The sequence below is a fragment of the Phodopus roborovskii genome, unplaced genomic scaffold (genome assembly GCF_943737965.1).
Source record: "Phodopus roborovskii unplaced genomic scaffold, PHOROB, whole genome shotgun sequence".
Taxonomy (NCBI): domain Eukaryota; kingdom Metazoa; phylum Chordata; class Mammalia; order Rodentia; family Cricetidae; genus Phodopus; species Phodopus roborovskii.
The window spans coordinates 4,234,459-4,244,015 of record NW_026125537.1 but is presented as its reverse complement, the minus strand read 5'-3'; the positions used below and the strand labels follow the sequence as shown (position 1 = coordinate 4,244,015).

At 43.8% G+C, this 9,557-nt stretch overlaps 1 protein-coding gene across 2 annotated transcripts in view; it reads left to right on the top strand.

The window, feature by feature from the left end:
* The first annotated feature begins 1,002 nt into the window (after positions 1-1,002).
* LOC127216169 (voltage-dependent calcium channel subunit alpha-2/delta-3-like) overlaps positions 1,003-9,557 on the top strand; it is an 86,199-nt gene continuing 77,644 nt past the window's right edge. Inside the window, exons 1-3 of one of the 2 annotated variants that reach the window (XM_051176761.1) lie at positions 1,003-1,104; positions 2,093-2,137; positions 9,197-9,259. In XM_051176761.1, coding sequence (XP_051032718.1) covers positions 1,057-1,104; positions 2,093-2,137; positions 9,197-9,259 — 156 coding nt within the window. In that variant the 5' untranslated portion in view covers positions 1,003-1,056. The remainder of the gene's footprint in view (positions 1,105-2,092; positions 2,138-9,196; positions 9,260-9,557) is intronic. The other variant, XM_051176762.1, reaches the window with a different exon arrangement.

The following is a 9,557-nucleotide window of genomic DNA, read 5'->3' as shown; positions in this document are numbered from 1 at the left end:
TTGTGTTGAAGGAAAGATAAATAGCACACAAGCTATGAGCAGACAATAATGGCAAACCCTGAAATAGCACACCAGGCCAGTGTGCAGATCTGCACCAGGGTACATGCTATCTACATACACACACACACATACATGCACACATACACACACACATATACACGTGTGCACACCACACACACACACATACATGCACACATACACACACATGCACGTGCACACACCACACACACACACACACACACACACACACACACACACCCCTCCACCACCATCACTAGTTCACTCCTGTAAAGTATGATTACCATCTGATGATATTTAGGCCCCATCATTTTGCTTTCTGAGTTACTCTGACATGGCTTTCTGGGGAATGGGTTGTGTGACAGGCCTGTTCATGTGCTAGTTATGAGGTCCCCCAAAATATCATTGCCTAAAGTTTCGGTAGCTATCACTGCAGCCAGCCTGTACTGTTGCATTAGAAAGTTAGAAAGACTTCCACAGATACACAGAGCTGTATATTCTGTCCTGGGGAAAGAAGTACATTGGGATGTGGTCACTAGGGGGCCAGTGAAGCCAAGGCACATCAGAAAAAAGTGACTCCCTTGCAAATACCAGACTCATGATGGCTGCCTTTCAGATGCTGTAACATATCAAAACAAACAAAGAAACAAAAACGCCATGAGGAATATATTGAATTCCGAAAGAAATAGCTGAGAAAGGAACTGAAGAGATATTTAGATTTTCGATATTTTTAAGACCAGTGTCAGTTTGTGCTGGTACTACAAACAGATGTAATTTGGAAAAGCACACTGAAGTGAAGAACAGCCACATTGAGTTCAGTTTGTGACTGAGTTCGGAGTGCGGGGACCCTTGAGATTCTCTTAGCTGCAAGAATAATGGTCAGAGTTGTAAGTCCATAGGTGTATGGCTCACTGTGAGTTCTCTTCTGGAATGCTTATATCAGATCTGCCATGACAGATAATCTCCAACGAAATCACTATATGAGGAATCTCTGATGCTTTGCTTTATTTATAATCTGTCCCAGCTGTAGGCATCCAGATGAAACTTGAATACTTCCAGAGGAAGTTCTGGACTGCCAGCAGACAGGTAAGTTCTAGTGGGCATCTTGGAGCCTTAGCTGCACTGTTGTTACCCAGGTGTCTCCTCAGATTACCACTCATGTCACAGGAAAACTTGGGCTGTCAGCATGCTAGATACCACATGTTAGGCAAAGGAGGGGATTATGAGATCAAGCGAGTGACTTTATAAAAGGAGTTTCTCTCTTAATATCGGAGCCTTTTACTATTTCAGGGAGATTTTATTCTAATTACATTGTGATGTCCAACTAGTTATTTGTGCTTCTCCTTATAGCCATCATGTGACCTGCTTTGTCAAAGCATGCATCTGCCTTTCTAGCCAAAGGACTTCGAGGGGCTATTGCACCTTGGAAAATCCAGGGCATTCTCCTTTGCTGTGCTCTATGAACTAAGACATTCCATGGGTGTCTGTCCAGTATTCAAGAGAAATGGTAGCCACTAAGTTGCTTCTATCTGCCCAGTTCTAAATGTTAGAAGTATATTTCCAGGGAAAATGAAATCTGCACACAAAAGGCAAAGGAGCAATACCACATTTAATATGTACTCTTCATAATATGGAATAAACCTAGAGACCCATCCAAGGATGGATACATAAGGAGCTTATCATTTCTTAAATTATGATATGATAGAAAACTACAAACTAAGAACATAAACAAGAGTTTCCTTTTAAAGTCATTGAGAAATAGCTTTAAATTAAATAATGACATAATTATATCTTTTGTAACAAAAGATCTGAGATCTTTAAGCGATATCATCAGTGTTGAATGACAACATAAATTAAGACAGATGGAAAAGAGCCAGCCCTCCCCACATTGTGTCTTTTATACTATGATTCTGAATTCATACTGTCTCTAGAGAGCACAGCCAAGTCTCATATCGACATGTTCCCTTTGGATGAAACCTGGACTTCACAGTCCGGGGCCCCCATAGATAAGCAGCAGCTGCAGCAAATGTTAGGATGACCCAGTAACATGGTTCCTTGCTTCCTCCCCCCACAGTGTGCCTCGCTGGATGGCAAATGCTCCATAAGCTGCGATGATGAGGTAAGGTGGTCTCTTGGTCATGTTTTTTGGCCAAAGGGAAGTGCTAGACAGTGCATTTTGACAGAAGGAATGCTGCTGTAAATAGAGCCAGGTCTGACACATCACTCTGGGCCAGCCTCCAGGGGAGGGGGGGGTAGGGAGCATTTACTATGTCCCCTATCCTCCACCCCCAGTGACATAGATTTGTTCTCAGAGCCAGGGAAACATGCTTTAGATATTCCCTGGCCTGTAGTCCTGGAATGTTAGCATTTTATTTGTAGGAAGTAATTGACATTGTTCCCATTTCAAGACCACATTAGAATTATCTCTATTGTCATCCTCAGAACACTAGGTGAACTAGGTGGAACTAGTGACTCTATTCACAGGTAAGAAAAGCAAAGATGAAACAGGCCAAAGTAGTGTATAGCTGTAATCTCAGAACCCATCCAAGAGGTGGTAGCAGGAGGCGCATCCTAAGTTCAAGGCCAGTCTGGTCTACATAGAGACCTCCTGGCCAGCCAGGACCATTTAGTGAGACTCTGGCAGAAAGAAAGAGCTAGGCATAGGGATTAAAGGGATTGGAAAGAAAGAAAAGAAAATTGAGGATGAAATGAATGATTTGGTTCATTTCGTGTAATTAGCAAGCTACAAATCTGGAATTAAAAACTCTGAAACTCACAGCTTTTCATTCAAATATACCTATTTCTACCTAAGATTCCTCTATCTTTCCCCCCTTTTCTTCTCTCTCTTTGGAGGGAGAAATTTGAATCACTTGGGTCAGCAATGGAAGAAGTTAATGTGTCACTGTCAGAGCCTGCCCATTTGACCAGATCACGGTGGCCATTCTGCTTCTGCTTAGGTTGCCGCTACATTTCTCTGCTTCAGCTAAACATCAGTCAATCCATCAACTAAACTTTGTAATCAGATATTTACAATCCTCCTGGTTACAACAAGGATTTCAGAAGCATTTACCAAACATTATTTCAATGCAGAAAGCATAGGTTAGGAATAGAGATTTTAAAAGTAGACAAATGGAAAATAAGAACATAAATATAAAAGGGGTCCAGGACAGAGTTAGAACAAAATTTTAAAAAAGTTTGGTTTCTAGGTTTCCAGTGATCTAGCCAGCTTAAAAGAGAAATTTTTATCACCAAGGTAACAAAGAAGACATGATTGGCATTAAGGGCAGAGAGACCATGCTCACCTCCCATTTATGTATGACCCAGCAGTATAGCCACTTTTTGCCCACTTACCTGTCCATCAACTCTATCACTATGGACAATACCCGTAGTTTGCAAAGACAGAGGGAGGCTAATGGCTGTCCTGTGAGAGGTAAATATCTTCATGATAAATGTAACTATATGTTCCTTCCAAAGAGACAGAGGTTGGTGTGGGCTATGAATCACTAAGACTTTTTAAGTTTTGACAGGAATATCTTCTGGCATATGAAAGATGCTGTGAATGGTGGCAGAGCCGAATAGGGCTATATCCAAGCAACTGGATACCTCCATATCTAGAAACCCCAGGCTGTTACATCCATAGGCCAGAGAATTGTTTAATAGCTAGTGTGAGAAAGGATATAGATGAACCCTACCAGACATGATATTTCAGAGTTACCTTTTACAAACAATGATTTTTCTAAAAAAAAAAAATTTCTCCCCTTTCTGTCTCCCTGTCTGTGTGTGTGTGTGTGTGTGTGTGTGTGTGTGTGTGTGTGTGTGTCTGCGGGCGCGCGCGCGCACACACACACACACACATGCATGTATATGCACAAGGACTCTGGTCAATGCTAGAACTCATCTTGGCTTGGTCTTCTACTTTATTCACTGAGGCATGGTCTCTCAAACAAACTTAGGGCTCACTGATATGGGTAGTCTCCCAAGCCAGCTAGCTCTTCAGATCCCTCTTACCCCCAATAGCCTCTGCCCTCTGAGGCTGGATTTATATAAGAGCTTACATGCCTACCCAGCATTTACTTGGGTTCTGGGGAATCTGAGCCCCCTCCTCATACATGTAAAGCAAGCACTTTAACCACTGTATCTTCTCCACAGCCCAAAATTTGGTGTGTTGATTTGATATTTGGTCTATAATGAGAAGGCACAGTAAGCAATGTAGAAGGCTAGGGCATTTTGTTTCACAGTGACACACTGGGGATATGGTTGGGAGACCTGGAGAAAAGGTCCTGAGGAATCCAAGCCTCACCCTCAGATACAAGATCCCTCTCTCTCCTCTCTCTCCTCTCTCTCCTCTCTCTCCTCTTTCTCTCTCTCTCTCTCTCTCTCTCTCTCAGACACACACACACACACACACACACACACACACCCCAAAACTGCAATGCTGTACCACAGAGCACTGAGCTCTTAAGTGAATTCCATCAGTCAAAACAAACAGAAGGTATCTCCCAAAACAAACATGGGGAAGCCCCGCCCCCGCTCTGGAACCTGTTAGTAACTGTTTGGTGCTCCTCTTCCTGAGAAACTGTAGCACTCTCTGTCACATGTAGCTGCTCAGAATAGGACACATGGTGGAACCAGTCTTCACTGATGGGTGGATAGTATACATTGTTTAAGGTCTTGCTGGCCACCAGCCAAGGTGCTCAGCTTTCTTTCACAAGGGCATTCCATCCTACAGTGTCCTACAGGGGCCTTCTCACGCCCCATCCAATGGCAGTAGTTGCCTTTCCACTCCCTACAACACCCAGGCTGATAGCAACAATCAGAGCCTCTAGTGGCAAAGTTCCTATCTCAGCCCCAGGCTTGATCGTGCCTTCCAGTGAACTCTACAATTGGAGTGCTTTCTCATTCCCGTCGCCTCTTTCCTTCCAGCCTGCAGCTTCTGAGTTCACACCAGGATTTTGGTGTGAAATCCATGTGTGTGCCTCAGTCAACTGGAATCAAGTGCTTTGAGCAATGCTGAATAAACAAATCATTGTAGAAAGACTAAAATATACTAATCAATAAACCTTCTTTCTGCCTTTTTCCTATTTCCACATTTTAAGACCAACCCCCTCCTGCAATGTCCGAACTTGAAGCTCTTGATATCTCCAAGCCTTCACCCTGTTAGTAAACACTTAGGGACATGGTGACTTGCATATAACTTTAAAGATACCAGGGCATCTTTTAGGGGGAGTGACATGAAGGGATTAAGCTAGGATATATAAAGGCGATTAAATCATATTTATCATAGATGGCAAAAATGGAGGGTTTCATCCCAGCTGTTCTCATCACCTAGTGCTGGACACTCTCATTCTAAGTGTGGACTCCAGGCTATGGCACCCCTTGGCCATAATTTAACTCGTGGATTGTTTAGAAAGCTTGTCTGGGGAGTGCTACAGTCACTAAAATTGACTTTCAGTATTTACAGGTAGATAACATAGCAGTGCCTGTCTTCAAAACATAATGGTACCTGCCAGATCCAGTGGCCTGGCTCTGTATCAATGAGTGATGCCACTGAGTGACTCAGCATTCTCTTCTGCTTCTGGCCTATGGCATCCTTGGTGATTTGTCAGCCCCACTATTGGCAGTACTTACTTCTAGCCTAATGAGGTGACTGAGTCTTTTTATATTCAGCAGAAGCTTGAAACTCAAACTTGATCATAAGTCCAACAAGGTGTGTCCTCTGCTGCCAGCTCCTATCCTGGTATCCTCACAGAACAGGGGAAAGGTACACCAAAAAATGGTAACAAGATACATGGTCCAAGGAGGAACATTCATGTCCTCCTGGAGCCCAGAGTTCTCAATGTAGAGGAAACAGATGCACACCAAGTGGAGTATAGTATGTGATGTTATTTGGAGACGTAGCAGCTGGGACCTCCTGGTTCTTTCTCTCCCTATGTGGTAGGGTATAGACTACATCTGATCATGATCAGGGCATCAGTTAATGCTTTTGTAGACTTTAGCCTATCATTGACTTTTGAGCTTTCCTCCATAGCTCATTCGGGTACACACAGAAAACCCTACTAGCTATATCTATCTGAGTACTCTCTTAGGTTCTGAGTACTCTCTTAGGTTCATATATTAGCTTGAGATTTGCTGGGCTCATGGTTCTCAGCAACCTGTCATTGGGGTCATTCTCACCTGACCCAACAGACCCAAGCACCAGTCACTTTTGGAGTTTTGCTAGTTTTCAACTGTAACATTCTAAGCACTTGGTGTAGAGATGGTCTGTCTGAGTCTTCTGCTGTAGCAGCATCTTTCTTGCCAGTGTAAGGGGTATGGTTTCAGGAGTGGACAGAATCAGAAAGAGGGAAGCATGAGGAGGGGCTTGCTCTCTTTTGCACTCTTGCTCAGTCGGGAGAGCCAGACACAGAAAGATGCTGCAACATTCTGCTTTTGTTAAGGTCTTTAAGTTAATTGCTCTGTGGTTACTCAGGCAGACCAGATCTGCCTTAGCTATCTATAGGTTAAGTGTTTTCATCTTCAAAGAAAGCCTTCCATGAACAAGCAGGACGGAAACCCTAACTATGTCTTTCAGAAGGGGGAGTAGCCTGCCAGTAGTAAGAACCAAAGGTCTGAGGTCACAGAGCACTGGGTTCAGATCCCATGTGCTTATTTGTGTGACCTTAGCCTCAGTTTTCTTCTCTATCCATGGGTACCTTTCTTTCCTGGCCATCTGATCTGAATGAACATCTTATATGAGGAGACTTTCCCTTTCCTCTCCCTGTTCTTCATCTCCCTCCTTCCCCCATCACTTCCTCCATTTCCTTCCTCCTCCTGGTCTTCACAGCCATATTTTATGAAAAAAAAATAATAATCCACCCCATGACAGTTGTACTATCTTCACCAAGGCTTGCATTCTTCCCTTTGTGACCTGTTCATTTTTGTAAAATAAAAAATTTTAAAGTGGAGGGAGCTGGGGAAATGACCTCCATGGGTCAGAAAGCTTGCTGTGCAAGTATGAAGATCTGAGTTCAAATCCCAGCACCCATATCAGAAGACAAGCTGGGGGTCATGGTGGAGACAGGCTGGACCTTCCTAGCCCACCAGCCTAGACAGCATAGTGAGCTTCTGGTTTGGTGAGGGACCTGTCTCAAGGCAATAAGGCAGATAAGAGTACCATCCTCTGGCCTCAATGTGCATGTGCACATGCCCCATACAAACATACACACCACAGACATTAAAGTAAGAAGCAGCTATCCCCTCAGATATAGGAGTCTTCGCTCTGTGTGGGGCTTTGGGAGGAGCATGCCTCACGCCTGAGACACTGGTGTCCCAGTGTCCCACTTCTTTCCACCTAGCAACCTAGCACTGGCCACTGTGAGGTCAACAGAAAGCCAGATTGGCAAGAACCAGGTGTTTTCACTAGACAACAAGTTTTAGTGAGGATTTGCTCTGAGGAAGAGTTATGGAAATGTGTTTCTTTTTAAAAGTTGGGTACAGTTGCAGCTCTTGGTACACATTAACTGACTGGACTGAATGTCATGGGCTAAGTGCTTTGAGGACATCTATATTTGCAAAATGAACACCATGGCACTGGAATTATTAAGGCCCAGTATTAACAGAGCTGTTACAGCAAACTAGTGGAACCCCAGGACTGATGTTCAAAATACCTATCTACAACAATAGACATGCAAAAGCATGGCCACTAACCACAGTAGTTACAGAACATTGAACTGTAACTCAGGTAATCTATGAATTGTCTTCATTTAACCAGATTTCAGCTAAATTTTAAAATAAATCTACATAAAGTGTGTGGCTACTGTCTCAGGAGCACAGCTTTAGGAGATGGCTCCTTTAATGCCTGTGCTGAGGTATCGTGGAGTTTATTGTGACCCTTGGCAGGACAGGGGTAGTGTCCCTAAGGCCAAGAGCTTCGCAGAGAGCAAGAGTACAAACAGACAGGAAGCATCCCTCTGACCCCTTGGATGAATGAAGCCAAGATTTCCCATTCATCTAAGTATCCATGCCTGCTTTAATCCCAGCACAATGGAAGCAGAGGCAGGCAGAGCTCTGTGAGTCCCAGGTCAGCCTGGTCTATAAAGCAAGGGCAGCCAGGGCTACCCAAAGAAAACCTGTCTCAAAACAAACAAACAAACAAACAAGAAAACAGAAAAATAAACAAAACAAAAAAGAGCTCTGGCTGTACTCTCATGTCTTGTTCGCTCCCCAGTGCTGACCAGCTGTCCTTTCATGTCTGACAAAACCACCCTGTGCCTAAGCCAATGTCCCAGCACACACCAGCCTGGTGATGGCCTGGAGCTAAGCGGAATTTAGCTCAGGGTAAAGATATGGTACAAATTAAACGTTGCCGTCGGTATGTAAAGCTGCAATAAATAGAAACTGAGTTACATCAAGGACGGAATTAAGCCTTAAGTTTAAACTCCACAGCACTGTAATTAAATCTTCGCCTGTAGCAAGCCATTCAGGGGAGATTAAAGGAGCCTGGGGGAAGCAGGGGTTTGTTTGCCTTACCTTGCTCCCCACAATTTATAAGTCTGAGCTACCAAAAGCTAGCAGCCCTACCCCCACATCCAGTTCCCAATTAAAAACACAGTTTGAAAACCTTTAGGAGGCCTGAGGGGCCCCTTTAACAGAAGGCTGCCCCTTCCCCCATGCCTCAGTTCATGAACAAATTAAAAAGAATTACCTGGTCCCCTGATGCCCCCCCCAACTGACACGGTGTTTTCATTAATACATCATTAGAGTAATGACATTGTGCTGGCATTTGGATTTCCAAATGGCCAGCACTGTGGCCACAACAAATAAAAGACTGCAGCTCTGTGAACACTTTCTTCCTGGAAAACAGTCAGATATTCTAAAGGGGAAACAAAAGACAAACCTCAATTCTTCACTTTCTGTGTATATCCATTTTATCCCTATCCCTATCCCAATCCCAGTCTTCCAAGGTCAGTTCCCTTGTTTGTTTCCTTGTCTCAACTTCCTTAGTTTTGCAGTCAACCCTGGGGTTAGTTTAACCATGACCCTAACTGCCAGAGCCAGCAAATATTTTCAATTCTCTGCTTTCAACTCCCCTCCCTTCCCCTCACAAAAAAAGGGGGGATTTCTCTGAGTATGGAAATACATCATTCTGTGTAAAAGCTGTCTGAGGCCCGAAGGTGAAGTGTGTGTTCTGATTTTCTAGACTGTGAACTGTTATCTCATAGACAATAATGGATTCATACTGGTGTCTGAAGACTACACACAGGTGAGTGAGGAAACCCTCTCAACTTGAAAGGGGATCAGTTGGCTCTTGGTCTGGGCTGGGGACAAACTACGGAGTTAACACTTGGAAATGATGGTCTATATATCTAAGAGGCAATAGTAGATTATAAAGCTCATTTCTCTCAGAATGTCACAGCCTACCTCTGGGCAGCCCTCAGATCACTTTTACCTCCTAATGTGAGGCTGGTACAGAGGCAGAGCCCAGGGTCTGCTCCCCGTACACACTCACAAATGTTAAACTTACAGAATTCTTTGCCTCAGAGTTGTGTGAACTACAAAAG